At 38.9% G+C, this 23,771-nt stretch overlaps 4 protein-coding genes across 4 annotated transcripts in view; 3 read left to right on the forward strand and 1 right to left on the reverse strand.

The window, feature by feature from the left end:
• Nucleotides 1–23,771, reverse strand: part of LOC115226589 (zinc finger protein OZF-like) — a 414,387-nt gene that overhangs the window by 40,863 nt on the left and 349,753 nt on the right. The gene's annotated exons all lie outside the window — the stretch shown is intronic.
• On the forward strand, nucleotides 2,788–9,094 carry LOC115226470 (zinc finger protein 724-like; the record flags this gene model as incomplete). Its single annotated transcript, XM_029797466.2, has 4 exons — nucleotides 2,788–2,824; nucleotides 6,870–6,873; nucleotides 8,257–8,789; nucleotides 8,919–9,094. Coding segments are annotated over 4 exons (750 nt in total), but the record flags the coding sequence as incomplete, so codon positions are not given.
• On the forward strand, nucleotides 14,760–20,569 carry LOC115226471 (zinc finger protein 665-like). Its single transcript, XM_029797467.2, has 2 exons — nucleotides 14,760–14,779; nucleotides 19,102–20,569. The coding sequence occupies exons 1-2, from the start codon at nucleotides 14,760–14,762 to the stop codon at nucleotides 20,567–20,569; spliced, it is 1,488 nt and encodes a 495-aa protein (XP_029653327.2).
• LOC115226645 (zinc finger protein 845-like) overlaps nucleotides 15,434–23,771 on the forward strand; it is a 364,992-nt gene continuing 356,654 nt past the window's right edge. The window contains exon 1 of the mRNA XM_036515043.1: nucleotides 15,434–15,469. The gene's annotated coding sequence lies outside the window, so the exon portion shown is untranslated. The remainder of the gene's footprint in view (nucleotides 15,470–23,771) is intronic.

Here is a 23,771-nt window from a genome sequence, read left to right on the forward strand (position 1 = left end):
CAAGAAACAGAACCATAGGAGGTTAGTCTATATCTACAGACATTTGTCAGCTTTTTAAGTATTCCTAAAGACAAGCAGGAAGACCTCCCTCACAACGGCTTTCCTTTTGGTAAACGATATTTCCCCTTTTGACACCCGATTTGTGTAATTTTCTTTTGAGTCCTTTAATCGTTTAATAATGTATATTTTGCCAGTAAATTTAGGGCATAACTACAGAAATGCGGGATCCTTTCGGTTTGGGGAGTTACCAAAATTGAAATTGCAAAAATGTTTATATCATTGTTCTGTGACCCTAACCGTATCTTGGTACTAGTCTTGGAGACTGGGCCCGGTGCGCGCAGATGCGCATCCGCGCTTGCGAGTCGTAGGTTGTCGATTCTACAGCGACTTGCGTATGCAAATGAGCTGATTGGCGCAACACTGCAAAAACTAACTTAATAGCGAGCCCCTACTGGAGCTTAGGAAATATTTTCCAACGATATACAGTGTATATTATTTTAAAGACAAATGCTTTTTTTTTTTTCGTTAGAAAACAATTAGAAGCATTGAAAAACATTTTTTTGGCGATCTCTCATCTCTAGTAGACCTTTTCGTCGATTTCTGTAAAAAAATCTTTTTTTTTACACATGGGCTTGCGGGAACTTTTGAAGTAATATACATACATATACACATACACCGAGTAAAAAATTTCAGTTATCTCTCTCTTTCACACATTACTCTCTCTGTCTCTTCACACACACTAACAGAAGCACTTCACTTACACAACATACTGCCTGTCTCCCACACCACATTAAACACACATATACATCAATGCTTGCCATGCACGGTAACTTCAAAAGAACTTCCCTCGTCATACAATCGCTTTCTCTTAGTCTCTTTCGCTCTCATTACTTCAAAAGTTCCCGCAAGCCCATATGTAAAAGAAAAAAAAAAATTTTACGGAAATCGACGGAAAGGTCTACTAGAGACGAAAGATCGCCATTTCCCCTTTTGACACCCGATTTGTGTAATTTTCTCTTGAGTCCTTTAATCGTTTAATAATGTATATTTTGTGAGTAAATTTAGGGCATAACTACAGAAATGCGGGATCCTTTCGGTTTGGGGAGTTACCAAAATTGAAATTGCAAAAATGTTTATATCATTGTTCTGTGACCCTAACCACATCTTTTCAGGGAGTTCTCAAAAATGAAGCCCCCAAAAATCAAAATATTATTCCCCGCCTAACCTGAACTCATCATATATATATATATAGAGAGAGAGAGATAGATAGAGATATGTATATATGTGCGTGCATGAGTAATGTTACACAATGTTAAAGAGTAGTTGTAGTTTACAAATTTTTACATTTCACCCAATGTTATATGATGTCATTTGTTAATTAATAAAGAAATGTTGTAACATTTCTCTTTTGATCTCTCCTCTCTATCTAATTCTGTTTCTTTATTATTCCAGATTTACGGATGACAATGGCATCAAAGAAATTTTCTTTTATAATGAATACATCTTCAACATTTTTCATCTTTTAAAGTCTTGAGGAAAAGTTTACACAGAACGCATCTAAGCCTATTTCTATAAATCTTTGGTAGAAATTCTATGAAATGTTTGCTCAGAACTGAGATTAATAGCAACATTTTTCTATTTCATTAGCTGATGCTTTGCATTCTCGTTACTCTTTGATGACTTTCTAAATTTATAGCATCTTTAGATATCAGTGAAGTTTGCAGTGGAAACATTTGTAAGGAATAAACTATAAAAAGAAGGATAAAGATAGGAGTAAAAGTTTAATGTGGTGAGAAAGGCCAAGGATTGGGTCTATTTTGATTCCTCAAAGAAATGCTGAAAAATATGCGAAAATCATTGTATCGTTGTGATATCTATGGTAAATCAACCACTAGAAGTGATTTCTTAGATAGACACAAGCGTACTCACACAGGAGAAAATCCATTTCACTGTGATATCTGTGGTAAATCATACACTCAAAGCTATGACTTAACTAAACACAAATGTATTCATTCCAGAGAGAAGCCATTTCGCTGTGATATTTGTGGTAAATCCTTCACACAAAGCAATAACTTAACTAATCACAAACGTGTTCATACAGGAGAGAAGCCATTTCACTGTGATATTTGTGGTAAATCCTTCACTCAAAGCGGTGGCTTAACTAATCACAAACGTGTTCATACAGGAGAAAAACCGTTTCAGTGTGATATCTGTGGTAAATCATTCTCTCAAAATTGTGTGTTAACTACTCACAAGCGTCTTCACACAGGAGAGAAACCATATCACTGTGATATTTGTGGTAAATCATTCTCTAAAAATTGTCATTTAACTCCTCACAAACGTATTCATACAGGAGAGAAACCATATCACTGTGATGTCTGTGGTAAATCATTCTCTCACAGAAGTGCCTTAATTATACACAAACGTGTTCATACAGGAGAGAAGCCATTTTGCTGTGATATTTGTGGTAAATCCTTCACTCAGGGCAATGACTTAACTAAACACAAACGTGTTCATACAGGAGAGAAGCCATCTCGCTGTGATATTTGTGGTACATCATTCTCTCACAGAAGTGCCTTAATTATACACAAACGTGTTCATACAGGAGAGAAGCCATTTCGCTGTGATATTTGTGGTAAATCCTTCACTCAAAGCGGTGGCTTAACTTCTCACAAACGTGTTCATACCGGGGAGAAACCATATCACTGTGATATCTGTGGTAAATCATTCTCTAAAAACAGTAGCCTAACTACACACAAACGCATTCACACAGGGGAAAAACCATTTCACTGTGATGTCTGTGGGAAATCATTCTCTGTAAGCAGTAGTTTAATTGGACACAAACGAATTCATACAGGAGAAAAGCCTTATCACTGTGATATCTGTGATAAATCATTCTCTCGAAGCAATCACTTAGCTAAACACATATGTATTCATACAGGAGTGAAACCATATCAGTGTGATGTCTGTGGGAAAACATTCTCTGATAGAAGTGCCTTAACTAGACACAGACGTATTCATACAGGAGAGAAACCATTTCACTGTGATATCTGTGGTAAATCATTCTCTCGAAATTATCGATTAACTTCTCACAAACGTATTCATACAGGATAGAGGCCTTTTCGCTGTGATTTCTGTGGTAAATCATTCTCTAGGAAACGTTACTTAACTGGACATGTATCTATCCATACAAGAATTTGACTGTATTATTTATCAAATGCCTTTGCAGCACACAGCAACAGACATTTTAAAACCCTTTCTCCTTGTGGGCATTGTCAGTAACTGATGAACCCTTGGTAACATTCATAATCATCAGGGTTCCTTTTTGAGGTATTGTTAATGATGCCAACCCTTTTTGTAAGCACTTACCTGGGATACACATAGTTTTGCTGGGCACAGGTATTTGTTAGAATTGTGTGTAGAAAATAATTTGTATAACCATAAATATTGCCACTTTAGGAAGCACTAGATTAGACAATTGTGAGGAGTGGAAACAGTGATGTGCAGATAAATATAGTTGTGTGTGTAGCAGAATGTAGCAGACACGAGAGGCCCCTTGATATTAAAGCTGAAATCTAAAAGAGGAGAAACGTGTGAGGCAGTGCAGCATCATGAGAGCAGATGGTGGAGAAATCCAGGTGAACATCTTTTAGAGTAACTGGGTTTTTAGCAAGACACAATTTCTTGCATACTGAAAATATATACTCCATGAAGAAGATTGTGAAATCGTGTGGAGGTGACGTGGTTAAATAAATATGTCTTCAACACTGAAACTTGCTGACTTGGTTTTTATATGTACCTAAATATGTATGTTTGATTGCTTCTCGTTTATTAATTGCATCCAAGGTCTTTGTTGATGCTGGGCTTTGATCTTTGTTTGCTTGTTTATTTCAGCTTGCTTCTTATTCCTCTGTGTCAATTTGCTTCTGATGAAGCAATTAGATGAACAAAGCTGCTCTTCTTTGTGTTTCTCTAGGCTGTGGGTTCGTTTAGTATCTCAGATAAAAAGTTGAATACGTCATTAGAGCACATCCAACCCTAAGCTTAATAAATCTTTCTGGTTTTGTGTCGAGATATTGAAAAGCTGAGGGCCCTGGAAACCCTAAACCGTTGCAGTATTGGATTCTTACCCAAGATGGAAAGTCCAAGGTGTTTGGTATGATGTGTGGCGTTCAGTCCAGGTGTTACTATAGGTTTCATTATCAAAGTTAGGGGTAGACCTTAAAAACTGTATATATCTATATACAGCGGGCTTCTTACAGTTTCCGTCATCCAAATCCACAGACAAGGCTTCGGCTGGCCCGAGGCTATAGTAGAAGCTTACCCAAGGTGCCAAGCAGTGGAACTGAACCGGGGAACCATGTGATTGATAAGCAAGCTACTTACCACACAATTTTTTTATTAAATGCTTCAAATTGTGTAGATAACAATTATATAGGAATTTGTTGGGGTAAAACACAACCTGGAGTAGGGGTGGGCAATTCACAGATTTTGTGAAAACGTATGAGGAAATAAAGATGTGTGAATTAGCCGAAACTCCTGTCCCCTCATCCTGAAAATGTTTCTCACAAGCGGTAGAAATAGACGAGATGGTCTTGTCATCTGTGCCTGGGTTAGAGGTAAGGTGCCTCATTTGGGATGCCACACTCTGCTACTCCTTTGCTCCTTCTCACATCCTGGATGCTGCAGTTAATGGCAGGGTCACTGCTTCCGTAGCCGAATGGAAGAAAACCCTGAGGTATCGGGACCTGACAGTGAACTATCTCTTCCACCTTGTGGTGTTTGAGACATTCAGAGGGACTAGGCCATTATCCATGAAGTTCTTGTCAACATTGGCAGGCGATGCCCTTGTGGGTGCATGGTTTTTCTTAACACCTTAGCCTCGCTGTCACCTGTAGTAATACTGGGAGGATGCTGGATTGCTTTAGTAGGTTCTATCAAACCTTGTGGCGTGCAACCAGCTGCTGTGATAAAATAAATACCTCCAAATATGCTGCAAATCCCTTATTTTGGTTAACAAAAATCTGGGTAAGTTCCCCCCTTTTTTTTATGCAGGTGAAAAGATCAGAGAGGGTTGGGTGAGATTTCTGAGGCTTCCACCTCACTCCACCCCGTTTTACGGACCCCAAAAAGAGTTTTGTAGCATATTAGGTCACAGGAATTCATTCAAGAAAAAAAAACCCACAAAAATATCCAATGATTCCGAAATGGGAAGGGGTGACCCTATCCTCTTGTTTTCCAAACCAATATAAGGGACGTGGAGCATCTTATTAGGTCAGGGTACTTGATTCCACCCCAAAAATCCAAGTTTTGTCTTTTTTCTCTTAGTGAAAATCATGCGGTTGTTAATCTTGGAATTGAATGGGAAAAGCAGGCTCTTCATCCAGTTCCCCTCTCTACCTCCCCTTATTCTCCTCACCATTCCCATCACAGCCTGCATCACCTCCTGCACCCCACCCGATTCTCACGTTGTCCAGCTTCTATTTTATAATTTTATGAATGCGTAAAACATTAATAGAAGAAAACACTTTCATTTCATTTCTTATTATGGGTCAGGGGAGGAGGTGGGGTTTTTGTTTTTGTTTTGTATATTTTGAAAAATTAGAATTTACAGTTTTTTAGGTTTTTTTCAAAATCGTAATCTCCTTATTTTTCTACAAATTTCACCAGAAAAATTTTGTTCTTAGTAGAAAATTCAAGAAATTGCGTTGGGAGATGAAAAAATTTTTAATGCAGATTGTTTTTGCAGATTTGGAATCAACGAACTCGATATCGTGGGTTCCTGTAAAAACAAAACCCAAAAAACATCGGAAAGAGGGTGCGGTCCATTGTCTTTCCCCACGCCGTAAACGGAACCCTTCCCCCTTTATTTCAGGGAAAAGTAAAAAAACGAAGGAAAGGGATATGGGACTGAAATTTTGATGTTGGGATTGTTGAAAGAATCTTTTCCAGAATCGAAATTTCCATGGCCTAAAAACATGGGATTCCGGAGAGAAAAAAAAACAAAAAGGAATTTGAAAGCCGGGAAGGGCTCCGTTTCGATCTTCGCTATAGTTGAGGGTCGATGGTGGAAAAAGTTTGGCGACCCCTGATAAAGGCGTAGGGAACAGCACCTGCTGTGTTTCTAATCATATGTCCGTTTAATGAACAAACATACGATTATATGCATTCTAATGCTAAGATGTAATGATGTCAGAAATATTTGGCTGCTATTTTTAGCAGGTTCAGTGACCATGCGCAGACACTCTTGTTGAGACGTAATTACTATTTAGCTGGATGCGGTTTTTATCATTTACCTTGGCTGAGATGCAATTAAAGGTGTGAATTAATATAATTTTAACGTCTCTTCGTGTTATATTGGGGACTTTTAATATATGACACCGGTGTCGTTCAACCGCGGGAATAATTATCAACAGCTTCTACACGTGCTTCTAATTAAGACGAATCTAATTAGATCAGATGTAGTAATACCTCGTGTTCAGGTGAACGTTGATCTCTATGAATAACACGAAGCGACTTACATGATTTGTGATTTAATATTTCTCTTGATCACAGCTTTAGTTGGTTGATCCCTATTTTACAGGAAAGGGGGCAAAAAGCTTTGAATCGAGGAACTTTGCTCGCCCTTCTTCATATTTCATTTGGACCTTAGATCGAAAGCACGAATTGTTTGTATGCCCCTTTGTAGCAAATATTGTGCGCATTTCTACTATCCATGGTGGGAAAAACAAAGTGGATTTCAAGAAAGGATCCTGGTCAGATCAACAAGTATTCTAATGGTAAGTGAAAAAATATATCTACATAGCATTTGTTGCACACTTGTTAACGGAGGTGTGTGATATCTAAGACAAGAAACAGAACCATAGGAGGCTAGTCTATATCTACAGGCATTTGTCAGCTTTTTAAGTATTCCTGAAGACAAGCAGGAAGACCTCCCTCACAACGGCTTTCCTTTTGGTAAACGATATTTCCCCTTTTGACACCCGATTTGTGTAATTTTCTTTTGAGTCCTTTATTCGTTTAATAATGTATATTTTGTGAGTAAATTTAGGGCATAACTACAGAAATGCGGGATCCTTTCGGTTTGGGGAGTTACCAAAATTGAAATTGCAAAACTGTTTATATCATTGTTCTGTGACCCTAACCACATCTTTTCAGGGAGTTCTCAAAAATGAAGCCCCAAAAATCAAAATAATATTCTCCGCCTAAGCTGAACTCATCATATATATATATATATAGGTATTTTATAAAAAATTTATAAAAATAGGGTAAAGTAAAATAATTTACTTTACAACACACCGAGCTTTTTAGAAATAGCAGCCAAAAATTTGGCTATTTCTTCAACTGCAAGAAAATGTCTCCCAGACAATGCATATCACACCGAGCTTTTTAGAAATTAATTTATTCTACCCCCTTTTTTTATTTTTATTGACAATATATATATACGTAGATAGAGATATGTATATATGTGCATGCATGAGTAATGTTACACAATGTTAAAGAGTAGTTGTAGTTTACAAATTTTTACATTTCACCCAATGTTATATGATGTCATTTGTTAATTAATAAAGAAATATTGTAACATTTCTCTTTTGATCTCTCCTCTCTATCTAATTCTGTTTCTTTATTATTTCAGATTTACGGATGACAATGGCATCAAAGAAATTTTCTTTTATAATGAATACATCTTCAACATTTTTCATCTTTTAAAGTCTTGAGGAAAAGTTTACACAGAACGCATTGAAGCCTATTTCTATAAATCTTAGGTAGAAATTCAATGAAATGTTTGCTCTGAACTGAGATTAATAGCAACATTTTTCTATTTCATTAGCTGATGCTTTGCATTCTCGTTACTCTTTGATGACTTTCTAAATTTATAGCATCTTTAGATATCAGTGAAGTTTGCAGTGGAAATATTTGTAAGGAATAAACTATAAAAAGAAGGATAAAGATAGGAGTAAAAGTTTAATGTGGTGAGAAAGGCCAAGGATTGGGTCTATTTTGATTCCTCAAAGAAATGCTGAAAAATATGCGAAAATCATTGTATCGTTGTGATATCTGTGGTAAATCAACCACTAGAAATGATTTCTTAGATAGACACAAGCGTACTCACACAGGAGAAAAACCGTTCCAGTGTGATATCTGTGGTAAATCATTCTCTCAAAATTGTCATTTAACTTCTCACAAACGTGTTCATACAGGGGAGAAACCATATCACTGTGATATCTGTGGTAAATCATTCTCTAAAAACAGTAGCCTAACTGCACACAAACGCATTCACACAGGGGGAAAACCATTTCACTGTGATATTTGTGGTAAATCTTTCTCTGAAAGCAGTAAATTAGTTGGACACAAACGAAGTCATACAGGAGAAAAGCCATATCACTGTGATATTTGTGGTAAATCTTTCACTCAAAGCAATAACTTAACTAAACACAAACTTGTTCATACAGGAGAGAAGCCATTTCGCTGTGATATTTGTGGTAAATCTTTCACTCAAAGCAATAACTTAACTAAACACAAACTTGTTCATACAGGAGAGAAGCCATTTCGCTGTGATATTTGTGGTAAATCTTTCACTCAAAGCAATAACTTAACTAAACACAACCTTGTTCATACAGGAGAGAAGCCATTTCGCTGTGATATTTGTGGTAAATCCTTCACTCAAAGCAATAACTTAACTAATCACAAACGTGTTCATACAGGAGAGAAACCATTTCACTGTGATATCTGTGGTAAATCATTCTCTCAAAGCAATAGCTTAACTAGACACGTACGTATTCATACAGGTGAGAAACCATATGCCTTAATTAGTCACAAACGTAATCACGCAAGAGATAAAACATTTCCGTGTGATATCTGTGGTAAATCATTCCCTACAAACAGTCATTTAACTAAACACGGACGTATTCACACAGGAGAGAAACCGTTCCATTGTGATATCTGTGGTAAATCATTCTCTCAAAATTGTCATTTAACTTCTCACAAACGTATTCATACAGGAGAGAGGCCTTTTCGCTGTGATTTCTGTGGTAAATCATTCTCTAGGAAACGTTACTTAACTGGACATGTATCTATCCATACAAGAATTTGACTGTATTTTTTATGAAATGTCTTTGCAGCTCACAGCAACAGACATTTTAGAACCCTTTCTCCTTGTGGGCATTGTCAGTAACTGATGAACCCTTGGTAACATTCATAATCATCAGGGTTCCTTTTTGAGGTATTGTTAATGATGCCAACCCCTTTTGTAAGCACTTACCTGGGATACACATAGTTTTGCTGGGCACAGGTATTCGTTAGAATTGTGTGTAGAAAATAATTTGTATAACCATAAATATTGCCACTTTAGGAAGCACTAGATTAGACAATTGTGAGGAGTGGAAACAGTGATGTGCAGATAAATATAGTTGTGTGTGTAGCAGAATGTAGCAGACACGAGAGGCCCATTGATATTAAAGCTGAAATCTAAAAGAGGAGAAACGTGTGAGGCAGTGCAGCATCATGAGAGCAGATGGTGGAGAAATCCAGGTGAACATCTTTTAGAGTAACTGGGTTTTTAGCAAGACACAATTTCTTGCATACTGAAAATATATACTCCATGAAGAAGATTGTGAAATCGTGTGGAGGTGACGTGGTTAAATAAATATGTCTTCAACACTGAAACTTGCAGACTTGGTTTTTATATGTACCTAAATATGTATGTTTGATTGCTTCTCGTTTATTAATTGCATCCAAGGTGTTTGTTGATGCTGGGCTTTGATCTTTGTTTGCTTGTTTATTTCAGCTTGCTTCTTATTCCTCTGTGTCAATTTGCTTCTGATGAAGCAATTAGATGAACAAAGCTGCTCTTCTTTGTGTTTCTCTAGGCTGTGGGTTCGTTTAGTATCTCAGATAAAAAGTTGAATACATCGTTAGAGCAAATCCAACTCTACGCTTAATAAATCTTTCTGGTTTTGTGTTGAGATATTGAAAAGCTGTGGGCCCTGGATATCCTAAACCGTTGCAGTATTGGATTCTTACCCAAGATGGAAAGTAGAAGGTGTTTGGTACGATGTAGTGGCGTTCAGTTGAGCTGTTTGTATAGATTTCATTACCAAATTTAGGGGTAGACCTTAAAAACAGTATATATGTATATACAACGTGCTTCTTACACTTTGCGTCATCCAAATCCACTCACAAGGCTTCAGCTGGCCCGAGGCTATAGTAGAAGAAACTTACCCAAGGTGCCAAGCAGTGGAACTGAACCGGGGAACCATGTGATTGATAAGCAAGCTACGTACCACACAATTTTTTTTTTAAATGCTTGAAATTGTGTAGATTACAATTATATAGAAATTTGTTGGGGGAAAACACTACCTGGAGTAGGGGTGGGCAATTCACAGACTTTGTGAAAACGTATGAGGAAATAAAGATGTGTGAATTAGCCAAAACTCCTGTCCCCTCATCCTGAAAATGTTTCTCACAAGTGGTAGAAATAGACGAGATGGTCTTGTCATCTGTGCCTGGGTTAGAGGTAAGGTGCCTCATTTGGGATGCCACACTCTGCTACTCCTTTGCTCCTTCTCACATCCTGGATGCTGCAGTTAATGGCAGGGTCACTGCTTCCGTAGCCGAATGGAAGAAAACCCTGAGGTATCGGGACCTGACAGTGAACTATCTCTTCCACCTTGTGGTGTTTGAGACATTCAGAGGGACTAGGCCATTATCCATGAAGTTCTTGTCAACATTGGCAGGTGATGCCCGTGTGGGTGCATGGTTTTTCTTAACACCTGAGCCTCGCTGTCACCTGTAGTAATACTGGGAGGATGCTGGATTGCTTTAGTAGGTTCTATCAAACCTTGTGGGGTGCAACCAGCTGCTGTGATAAAAGAAATACCTCCTAATATGCTGCAAATGCCTTATTTTGGTTTGGAAAAGTGGGAGGACACCCCCATCTTGGAATCGATGGAAATTTATTTTTTTCATTGAATGAATTCCTCTGACCTAATATGCTCCAGAACCTGTTTTGGGGTCCGAAAAACAGGATGGAGGGAGCTGGAAGCCTTGGAATGTTCACCCCCACCACCATTGATCTTTTGATCCACAAAGTTTTCAGTAAGGAAAAAAAATTGGATTTTTTTGCGTGGAATCAAGTACCCTGACCTAATATGCTGCAAATCCCTTATTGTCGTTAACAAAAAATTGGGGGACTTCCCCACTTTTTTCATACAGGTGAGAAGATCAGTGAGGGTTGGGTGAAATTTCTGAGGCTTCCACCTCACTCCATCCCGTTTTACGGACCCCAAAAAGAGTTTTGTAGCATATTAGGTCACAGGAATTCATTCAAGAAAAAAAAGACGCAAAAATATCCAATGATTCCGAAATGGGAAGGGGTGACCCTACCCTCTTGTTTTCCAAACCAATATAAGGGACGTGAAGCATCTTATTAGGTCAGGGTACTTGATTCCACCCCAAAAATCCAAGTTTTGTTTTTTTCTCTTAGTGAAAATCATGCAGTTGTTAATCTTGGGATTGAATGGGAAAAGCAGGCTCTTCATCCAGCTCCCCTTATTCTCCTCACCATTCCCATCACAGCCTGCATCACCTCCTGAACCCCACCCGACTCTCACTTTGGGCAGCTTCTATTTTATAATTTTATGCATTTTACTGTTGGTGAAAAACAAAGAAAGAGGCTTGGAGAAGCGATTATGAAAGAGTGCTGAATGAGGAGAATGAATGGGAGGAGGAGAGCCTGCCAAATGTTGACCCAGTAGAGGGACCAGCTCTCTTGTAGTTAAGGCAATTAAGGATATGAAACCAGGTAAAGCCCCCGGCCCATCAGGAATCACTGCTGAGATGCTTAAAACAGCTGGCTATGTGGGCTATGGCCTAGTCACCCGCATTGTAAACCAGGTAGTTCTGAATGGAGTCATACCCATTGACTGGCGTAGCAGCACCATAGTCAACTGCTACAAGGGTAAAGGTGATGCTCTTGACAGAAATAACTACAGGGGTATCAAACTGTTGGATCAGGTGATGAAGGTCACAGAGAGGGTCATAACCCTTCTCATTAGGGAGAGAATTTGCTTAGATGAGATGCAGTTCGGTTTTGTGCCAGGTAGAAGCACCACCACTAATGCTATATTCCTGGTCCGACAACTGCAGGAGAAGTACCTAGCTAAAGATAAACCCCTCTACATAGCTTTTGTGGACTTGGAGAAAGCCTTTGACAGGGTTCCTCGATCCCTTATCTGGTGGTCAATGCGGAAACTGGAGATTGACGAATGGCTAATAAGGGCTGTACAGGCTCTATACAGAGAGGCTGTCAGCAAGGCTAGGATTGGCAAAGAATATAGTGAAGAACTCCGGGTAGAAGTAGGTGTACACCAAGGATCAGCCCTCAGTCCCCATTTATTCATCATAGTCCTCCAGGCAATAACAGAGTAATTCAAAACAGGATGCCCCTGGGAGCTCCTCTATGCTGATGACCTGGCTCTCATAGCAGAATCACTACCGGAACTAGAAAAGAAATTTCGAGTGTGGAAGCAAGGGTTAGAATCAAAGGGCCTTAGAGTAAATGTAGCAAAGACCAAAGTTATAGTAAGCAAAAAGGCGAACTCATCACACACTCCCTCGGGCAGGTGGCCCTGCTCGATCTGAAGGAAAGGTGTAAGTAGAAACTCCATAAGATGCACCCGATGTAAGCTATGGACGCATAAGAGATGCGGCAACATCAAAGGGAAATTAACTGATAAGATAGCTTTCATGTGCGGCAGATGCACAGGGACAATAGACACCACAGACACTCAGAAAACAGATTCCATCACACTCCAGGGGAAGAAACTAGAAGTAGTTGATAGTTTCCGCTACCTGGGTGACCAAGTTAGTAGTGGAGGTGGATGCTCAGAGAGTGTCACCACTAGAATACGAATAGCATGGGCAAAGTTTAGAAAGCTCCTACCCCTACTGGCGACAAAGGGTCTCTCACTCAGACCGAAAGGTAGATTGTATGATGCATGTGTGCGAACTGCCATGCTTCACGGTAGTGAAACATGGGCTGTGACTGCAGGGGATATGCGTAGACTTGAAAGAAATGAAGCTAGCATGATCCGCTGGATGTGTAATGTCAGTGTGCACGCATGACAGAGTGTAATCACCCTGAGAGAAATGCTGGACATAAGAAGCATCAGATGTGGTGTGCAAGAGCGACGCTTGCGATGGTATGGTCATGTGCTGCTGATGGATGAGGAGAGATGTGTGAAGAAGTGCCACTCCTAAACAGTTGAAGGTATCAGGGGAGAGGTAGACCCAGGAAGACATGGGATGAGATAGTCAAGCATGACCTCAGAGCGTTGGGCCTCACTGAGGCAATGGGGAAGGACCGGGACCTCTGGAGATATGCTGTGACTGCAAAGACCCGGGCTGCTTCCTATGCCAGTTCCGCATAGCCCCTGCTCATTGAAAGTACCCTGGATCCCAGAACGTCCCGCTATGCTTGAGGAGACCTGTTGAGTCAAGCACATGAACATTGAGATAATTATCAATGGAAATAGTAGTTGTGATACCTGTGCAGGTGGCACATTAAAAGCACCATCAAAACGTGGCCGTAGCCTGCACCGCCTCGACACATAAAAAGCACCATCCAAATGTGGCCGTAGCCAGCACCGCCTCGACTGGCTTCTGTGCCGGTGGCACATAAAAGGCACCATCAAAACGTGGCCTTAGCAAGCACCGCCTCGACACATAAAAAGCACCATCCAAATGTGGCCGTAGCCAGCACCGCCTCGACTGGCTTCTGTGCCGGTGGCACATAAAAAGCACCATCCAAACGTGGCTGTTGCCAGCGCCGCCTTGGCTGGCTTCCGTGTCGGTGGCACGTTAAAAGCTCCAACCGATAGTGGCCAATGCCGGAATCCCCCCCCCCCGGCACCTGTGCAGGTGGCATGTAAAAAGCACCCACTACACTTGCGGAGTGGTTGGCATTAGGAAGGGCATCCAGCTGTAGAAACTGTGCCAGATCAGACTGGAGCCGGGTGCAGCCCCTAGCTTCCCAGACCCCGGTCGAACCGTCCAACGATGATGATGATGGTGATGATGGTTATGATGATGATGCATGCAGGAAACATTAATAGAAGAAAACACTTTCATTTCATTTCTTGTTATGGGTCGGGGGAGGAGGTGGGGTTTTTGTTTTTGTTTTGTATATTTTGAAAAATTAGAATTTACAGTTTTTTTTTGTTTTTTTCAGAATCGTAATCTCCTTATTTTTCTACAAATTTCACCAGAAAAATTTTGTTTATAGTAGAAAATTTAAGAAATTGCTTTGGGAGATTAAAAATTTTTTAATGCAGATTGTTTTTGCAGATTTGGAATCAACGAACTCGATATCGTGGGTTCCTGTAAAAACAAAACCCAAAAAACATCGGAAAGAGGGTGCGGTCCATTGTCTTTCCCCACGCCGTAAACGGAACCCTTCCCCCTTTATTTCAGGATAAAGTAAAAAAACGAAGGAAAGGGATATGGGACTGAAATTTTGATGTTGGGGTTGTTGAAAGAATCTTTTCCAGAATCGAAATTTCCATGGCCTAAAAACATGGGATTCCGGAGAGAAAAAAAAACAAAAAGGAATTTGAAAGCCGGGAAGGGCTCCGTTTCGATCTTCGCTATAGTTGAGGGTCGATGGTGGAAAAAGTTTGTCGACCCCTGTTAAAGGGTAGGGAACAGCACCTGCTGTGTTTCTAATCATATGTCCGTTTAATGAACAAACATACGGTTATATGCATTCTAATGCTAAGATGTAATGATGTCAGAAATATTTGGCTGCTATTTTTAGCAGGTTCAGTGACCATGCGCAGACACTCTTGTTGAGACGTAATTACTATTTAGCTGGATGAGGTTTTTATCATTTACCTTGGCTGAGATGCAATTAAAGGTGTGAATTAATATAATTTTAACGTCTCTTCGTGTTATATTGGGGACTTTTAATATATGTCACCGGTGTCGTTCAACCGCGGGAATAATTATCAACAGCTTTTACACGTGCTTCTAATTAAGACGAATCTAATTATATCAGATGTAGTAATACCTCGTGTTCAGGTGAACGTTGATCTCTATGAATAACACGAAGCGACTTACATGATTTGTGATTTAATATTTCTCTTGATCACAGCTTTAGTTGGTTGATCCCTATTTTACAGGAAAGGGGGCAAAAAGCTTTGAATCGAGGAACTTTGCTCGCCCTTCTTCATATTTCATTTGGACCTTAGATCGAAAGCACGAATTGTTTGTATGCCCCTTTGTAGCAAATATTGTGCGCATTTCTACTATCCATGGTGGGAAAAACAAAGTGGATTTCAAGAAAGGATCCTGGTCAGATCAACAAGTATTCTAATGGTAAGTGAAAAAATATATCTACATAGCATTTGTTGCACACTTGTTAACGGAGGTGTGTGATATCTAAGACAAGAAACTGAACCATAGGAGGTTAGTCTATATCTACAGACATTTGTCAGCTTTTTAAGTATTCCCGAAGACAAGCAGGAAGACCTCCCTCACAACGGCTTTCCTTTTGGTAAACGATATTTCCCCTTTTGACACCCGATTTGTGTAATTTTCTTTTGAGTCCTTTAATCGTTTAATAATGTATATTTTGTCAGTAAATTTAGGGCATAACTACAGAAATGCGGGATCCTTTCGGTTTTGGGAGTTACCAAAATTGAAAATGCAAAAAGTTTATATCATTGTTCTGTGACCCTAACCACATCTTTTCAAGGAGTTCTCAAAAATGAAGCCCCTAAAAATCGAAATAATATTCTCCGCCTAACCTGAACTCATCATATATATATTTATATATGTATATGTATATATATATAATTATCAATAATAATATAGGGTGAAATTAATTAATTTGGAATAATCATCAATTTCACCAAGTAGATTTCGGCATGTAAAAGCCCCATTCAAGGAAGGTTTAAGTAATACTAAGTAATTAAGGGTTTAGCAACGATTTGCCTCACCACACACCGAATTTAGAAATAGCAGTCAAAAGAGTTTTGGCTCTTCTGCTATTTCTAAATTCGGTGTGTGGTGAGGCAAATCGTTGCTAAACCCTTAATTACTTGGTTAATATAGGGCGTAACAAATATCAGAAAATCAAAAAAAAAATGTGTGTAATAGGTGTAAAACAACTTGCTCTAAACGACTATCATGAAAAAAATGCGCGCTCGCGAAAGGGGGGTGGGGGAGAGGCTTCGGAAATTTCACATCTTCAGTCCACGGCCTTTAAACTAAGAAAAATAGTGTAATTGGTGTAAAACTACTTGTTCTAAACGAGTATCAAGAACACACACTCACACATGAATCATAAAATCATATTTCGCAAAAAAAAAATAAAGAGAAGAAATTCTGGAAAAAGTGAAGAAATGTTGGATCTCCGCCATGTGAATCAAAATACGTGTCAGAAACATCTTGAAATACTACAGAAATTATGTTACGAAAATGATAATGTATACATACCTCTTTGAGTGGTCCATCGATAATGATGATAAAGAAATGAGTTGGATTTGAACTCAGAATATTGACTAACACAACTACATACTACAAGACTCAAAATATTCAGCCAAGTCACCACCCTTTAACTAGCAATAATAATAACATCAATAACATAACAGCCAAAAGATTTATTTGTTCTGAAAATAACAATCATAGTAAATAAATATGTTCTTTAATATTCACATTCATGTGCACAGTTAAACACACTTACATACAAACAGTCACGCATGCATAATACAAAACGGAACACATAAATGAAGGATGCATTACTTAGTATATATTACATCTAGAGAATTTTGATTAATAAGTCAAATATGCAAATTATAAAGATAATTAATTGCTTTACTAAACAGTGTTGTAAAGGTGAAAAAATAAATTTGGGAAAAAAATACACGCCAAAACTAATTAATAAAGGATAATTAGGGAAGGATTGACACAAATAATAATTTTTTCTGTCTCTTTTTTTCTGATAAATGCATCTTAATAAGTGAGAAGAATTGCATATATCTGAACTATTTCAAAGAAAAGCATAAATTTAATGTTTAAAATAGCTTTAACCAAGGAATGAGATTCAACATTTCTTCACTTTTTCCAGAATTTCTTCTCTTTATTTTTTTTTTTGCGAAATACGGAGTTTATGATTCATGTGTGAGTGTGTGTTCTTGATACTCGTTTAGAACAAATAGTTTTACACCAATTACACTATTTTTTCTTAGTTTAAAGGCCGTGGACTGAAGATGTGAAATTTCCGAAGCCTCTCCCCCACCCCCCTTTCGCGAGCGCGCATTTTTTTCATGATAGTCGTTTAGAGCAAGTTGTTTTACACCTATTACGCTGTTTTTGTTTTTGTGCCCGGTTCAGACGCTTTCGGAAATTCCCGATATAAATATTCCGAGGCCTCTCCCCCACCCCTCTTTCTCGAGAGCGCATTTTTTTTTGTCATATTCGTTTAGAGCAAGTTGTTTTACACATATTACACTATTTTTTTTTTGTTTTGGTGCCCGGGTCAGCTCCTCAGACGCTTTCGGAACTTCCCGATGTGAATTTTCCGAGGCCTCTCCCCCACCCCCCTTTCGCGTGCGCGAATTTTTTTTTTCATATTCGTTCATAGGAAGTTGTTTTACACCTATTACACACATTTTTTTTTTGATTTTCTGATATTTGTTACGCCCTATATTAACCAATTACTTAGTATATGTATGTATATATATATATAGATAGATAGATAGATAGATAGAGAGAAGACCTGCCCTATAACGGGTTTCCTTTTGACACTCGATTTGTGTAATTTTCTTTTGAGCCCTTTAATCGTTTAATAATACATATTTTTCTCCCTACCTGTTTGAAAGTATTGCACCATCATTTTGTCCACTTGCTTCATCTGTAGAAGTAAAAAATTTCATCAGCATGGTTGTTGTTGAATTTGGGGAATCCGAAACATAAGCAAGTGGTAGGCCCTCTTTTGTTTTTCAACAAATCAGCAACGATTTGCTTCACCACACACCGAATTTTAGAAATAGCAGTAAAAAAATCTTAGCTATTCCTTCTACTTTAAAGGGAGTTCCCGGAAAAACCAGAGCACTTTAAAACAACCATTCAGGTAAAAGGGAAAAAAATTAACGAAAATCATACTTCCCTTTAAAGTAAAAGGAATAGCTAAGATTTTTTGACTGCCTTTCTAAACTTCGGTGTGTGGTGAAGCAAATCGTTGCTGAACCCTAATTATATAGTATATATATATGTATGTATATATATAATATTATATTATATTATATACAGCTGTAATCATATGGAAATCAGTCTCCAAAGATGTTTGAGAAAAGTCCTTTCTCTAATATATTTGTGAATTTAAAACTTTTAGGTGACAAATTTTGAATTCTCATTGTTCCTAGAATAATATTTAACTTGTTAATCAGTACAGGAATGTTGTAACATTTCCGTTTCGGTCTCTCCTCTCTATCTAATTCTGTTTCTTTATTATTTCAGATTCACAGATGACATTGGCATCAAAGAACATTTTTCATCTTTTAAAGTCTTGAGGAAAAGTTTACACAGAACGCATCTAAGCCTATTTCTATAAATCTTTGGTAGAAATTCTATGAAATGTTTGCTCTGAACTGAGATTAATAGCAACATTTTTCTATTTCATTAGCTGATGCTTTGCATTCTCGTTACTCTTTGATGACTTTCTAAATTTATAGCATCTTTAGATATCAGTGAAGTTTGCAGTGGAAACATTTGTAAGGAATAAATAAAAAGAAGGATAAAGATAGGAGTAAAAGTTTAATGTGGTGAGAAAGGCCAAGGATTGGGTCTATTTTGATTCCTCAAAGAAATACTGAAAAATATGCGAAAATCATTGTATCGTTGTGATATCTGTGGTAAATCAACCACTAGAAGTGCTGCCTTAGATAGACACAAGCGTACTCACACAGGAGAGAAACCATATCACTGTGATATCTGTGGTAAATCATTCATACAAAGCAGTGACTTAACTTCTCACAAACGTGTTCATACAGGAGAGAAACCATTTCGCTGTGATATTTGTGGTAAATCCTTCACTCAAAGTGGTGGCTTAACTAATCACAAACGTGTTCATACAGGAGAGAAACCATTTCGCTGTGATATTTGTGGTAAATCCTTCGCTCAAAGCAAGGGCTTAACTAATCACAAACGTATTCATACAGGAGAGAAGCCATTTCGCTGTGATATTTGTGGTAAATCATTCTCTCACAGAAGTGCCTTAATTGTACACAAACGTGTTCATACAGGAGAGAAGCCATTTCACTGTGATACGTGTGGCAAATCATTCTCTAGCAGCAATTACCTAACTAGCCACAGACATATTCATACAGGAGAGAAGCCATTTCACTGTGATACGTGTGGCAAATCATTCTCTAGCAGCAATTACCTAACTAGCCACAGACATATTCATACAGGAGAGAAGCCATTTCGCTGTGATATTTGTGGTAAATCATTCTCTCAAAGTAGTCCCTTAACTGCACACAAACGTGTTCATACAGGAGAGAAGCCATTTCACTGTGATACGTGTGGCAAATCATTCTCTAGCAGCAATTACCTAACTAGCCACAGACATATTCATACAGGAGAGAAGCCATTTCGCTGTAATATCTGTGGTAAATCATTCTCTCAAAGTAGTCCCTTAACTGCACACAAACGTGTTCATACAGGAGAGAAGCCATTTCACTGTGATACGTGTGGCAAATCATTCTCTAGCAGCAATTACCTAACTAGCCACAGACATATTCATACAGGAGAGAAGCCATTTCACTGTGATACGTGTGGCAAATCATTCTCTAGCAGCAATTACCTAACTAGCCACAGACATATTCATACAGGAGAGAAGCCATTTCGCTGTGATATTTGTGGTAAATCATTCTCTCAAAGTAGTCCCTTAACTGCACACAAACGTGTTCATACAGGAGAGAAGCCATTTCACTGTGATACGTGTGGCAAATCATTCTCTAGCAGCAATTACCTAACTAGCCACAGACATATTCATACAGGAGAGAAGCCATTTCGCTGTGATATTTGTGGTAAATCATTCTCTCAAAGTAGTCACTTAACTGCACACAAACGTGTTCATACAGGAGAGAAGCCATTTCACTGTGATATTTGTGGTAAATCCTTCATACAAAGCAATGACTTAACTAAACACAAACGTGTTCATACAGGAGAGAAGCAATTTTGCTGTGATATTTGTGGTAAATCCTTCATACAAAGCAATGACTTAACTAAACACAAACGTGTTCATACAGGAGAAAAGCCATTTCGCTGTGATATTTGTGGTAAATCATTCTCTCAAAGCAATAACTTAACTAAACACAAACGTGTTCATACAGGAGAGAGGCCATTTCGCTGTGATATTTGTGGTAAATCATTCTCTCAAAGCAATGACTTAACTAAACACAAACGTGTTCATACAGGAGAAAAGCCATTTCGCTGTGATATTTGTGGTAAATGCTTCATACAAAGCAGTGACTTAACTAAACACGAACGTGTTCATACAGGATAGAGGCCTTTTTGCCTTTTTGCTGATTTCTGTATTTTTTATGAAATGTCTTTGCAGCACACAGCAACAGACATTTTAAAACCCTTTCTCCTTGTGGGCATTGTCAGAAACTGATGAACCTTTGGTAATATTTATAATCATCAGGGTTCCTTTTTGAGGTATTGTTAATGATGCCAACCCTTTTGTAAGCACTTACCTGGGATACACATAGTTTTGCTGGGCACAGGTATTCGTTAGAATTCTGTGTAGAAAATAATTTGTATAACCATAAATATTGCCACTTTAGGAAGCACTAGATTAGACAATTGTGAGGAGTGGAAACAGTGATGTGCAGATAAATATAGTTGTGTGTGTAGCAGAATGTAGCAGACACGAGAGGCCCATTGATATTAAAGCTGAAATCTAAAAGAGGAGAAAACGTGTGAGGCAGTGCAGCATCATGAGAGCAGATGGTGGAGAAATCCAGGTGAACATCTTTTAGAGTAACTGGGTTTTTAGCAAGACACAATTTCTTGCATACTGAAAATATATACTCCATGAAGAAGATTGTGAAATCGTGTGGAGGTGACGTGGTTAAATAAATATGTCTTCAACACTGAAACTTGCTGACTTGGTTTTTATATGTACCTAAATATGTATGTTTGATTGCTTCTCGTTTATTAATTGCATCCAAGGTCTTTGTTGATGCTGGGCTTTGATCTATGTTTGCTTGTTTATTTCAGCTTGCTTCTTATTCCTCTGTGTCAATTTGCTTCTGATGAAGCAATTAGATGAACAAAGCTGCTATCCCCACTTTTTTCATGCAGGTGAAATTTCTGAGGCTTCCTCCTCACCTCACCCGTTTTACAGTCCCCAAAAAGCATTGTAGCATATTACGAGGTCACAGAACTTCATCCAACGAAAAAAGACAAAAATATCCAATGATTCCAGGGTGGGAAGGGGTCTCCCTCCCCACTTTTTTTCTGAACCCAAATAAGGGATTTGCAGCATATTAAGAGGTATTTGACTCCACGCAAAAAATCCAAGTTTTTTTTTCTTTTGCTTTGTGAAAATCTTAGAAATTTACTGTTCTACAGTAATTTTCTTTGCTGTAAATAAATATTTATATCACCTTGGATAAGGGGTGATTTGTTTTTGAAACGCCTTTTAATGGAAACGGTACGTCTTCCATGCCATCAAACATGCGAATCATTTGGCAATAAATAGCATTATATTTTTGGGTAAATAAAGAGAAATTGGAAAATGTAAAGAAAACAATTTTAATTCTGATATAACCATAATTGGCATACCTACACAACTCCTCTCCACTTTGTTTCCTCCTGTCTTTCAAAACAAAAAAAAGTGTGTTTTCAATGAAATTCTCTACAAACATGAAGTGGAGAGAGAACACACAGGGAAAGGAAAAGCCTACAAACGTCTTCTTTGAAATTTTGTAATTTTCCAGATGGTTAAACTGCTTCATCACACCCTGCCACCCTTCATCCTCTCCTTCCCCACATGCTCCGATCCCTTCTAGCGTGGGATTTGGTGGGTATTTGTCCTGCTCATCCCTTTATTCAGCCCACAACTCCTGTAAACGCCAACTTAACCACCATCGTCTCCTACCCCCACTGCCAGTATTAACGCTCTTCGTCCTGCTCCCCACTCTACCTCCATCGCTAACCTTCTCCCTACTCCCCTTATTCACCCCACCCTGCCTGCATCACCACTCAACCACCCCCTCTAGCTCCAGCGCTATTGTCCCCCACCCCATCTGAATTCTTATTTCTTCATTGCCCACAAGGGGCTAAACATAGAGGGGACAGACAAACGGATTAAGTCGATTACATCGACCCCAGTGCCTAACTGGTACTTCATTTATCGACCCTGAAAGGATAAAATGTAAAGTCGACCTCCGCGGAATTTGAACTCAGAACGTAACGGCAGACGAAATACCACTAAGCATTTCGCCCGGCATGCTAACGTTTCTGCCAGCTCGCTGCCCCATCTGAATTCTACCTCTTATGCTGACCCCTCTGATGCTGCTAATTCACCTCCAAGCTGTGTCCTCTGCAACTGTACAAGCCACCATTACATGCCTTGGTCTCATCAAAGCCACAGTCGAACCAATTCAACTATATGGCTCAGAAACCTGGACGTTATCAAAGAAGCTTGAGAGGCGGTTGGATGGAACCTACACTCGCCTCCTTATCAGAGCTCAAAATCTCTCGTGGAAGCGCCATCCAACCAAAATGCAAATATATGGGAAACTACCACCTGTGTCATCTCTTGTGAAAGGTAGGAGAGTCCAGTTTGCGGGACATTGTTGTAGAGCTGAAAACAAGGTAATTTCTACTCTTCTCCTCTGGAAGCCATCTACTCGCAATACCAGAGGGCGCAAACTCTCCTACCCTGATGTAATCTCCAGGGATACAGGCATCCAGCAACAGGACCTCCGTAATGCCATGATGGACCGTGAAGTCTGGCGTAGCATGGTAAATTCCATTGTCTCAACCACGGACGAACAATGATGATGATGATACATAAATATATACAAGGTGCATTCCAGACGTGTTCAGGTTTTTCAGGAGAGACATTCATTAATTTCAAAGGAGTACAAAGTGGGATCTTTTGACTTGAATGTGCTTTCTGTTGCACAACTTCCATTTCGTGCGGATCCCGTGGAAACACTTAGGTACACATAAGTTATGTTTTGCAATTTACTCTTTTACTTGTTTCAGTCATTTGACTGCGGCCATGCTGGAGCACCGCCTTTAGTCGAGCAAATCGACCCCGGCACTTATTCTTTGTAAGCCCAGTGCTTATTCTATCGGTCTCTTTTGCCGAACTCCTAAGTGACGGGGACATAAACACACCAGCATTGGTTGTCAAGCAATGCTGGGGGACAAACACACACACACACATATATATATATACATATATACGACAGGCTTCTTTCAGTTTCCGTCTACCAAATCCACTCAGAAGGCATTGGTCGACCCGGGGCTATAGTAGAAGACACTTGCCCAAGATGCCACGCATTAGGACTGAACCCAGAACCATGTGGTTGGTTAGCAAGCTACTTACCACACAGCCACTCCTGTGGAAATTGTGATAATAAAACAAATGTTTTCCTCACCACGACCACCACCACCAAAAGTTAATTTCTCTCCGAAAGAGCGAGGGTGGCATTATCTCTTTCTTTCCCTTTTTCATTAGAATGTCT

The sequence above is a fragment of the Octopus sinensis genome, linkage group LG30, assembly GCF_006345805.1.
Source record: "Octopus sinensis linkage group LG30, ASM634580v1, whole genome shotgun sequence".
NCBI classification, from domain to species: Eukaryota; Metazoa; Mollusca; class Cephalopoda; order Octopoda; family Octopodidae; genus Octopus; species Octopus sinensis.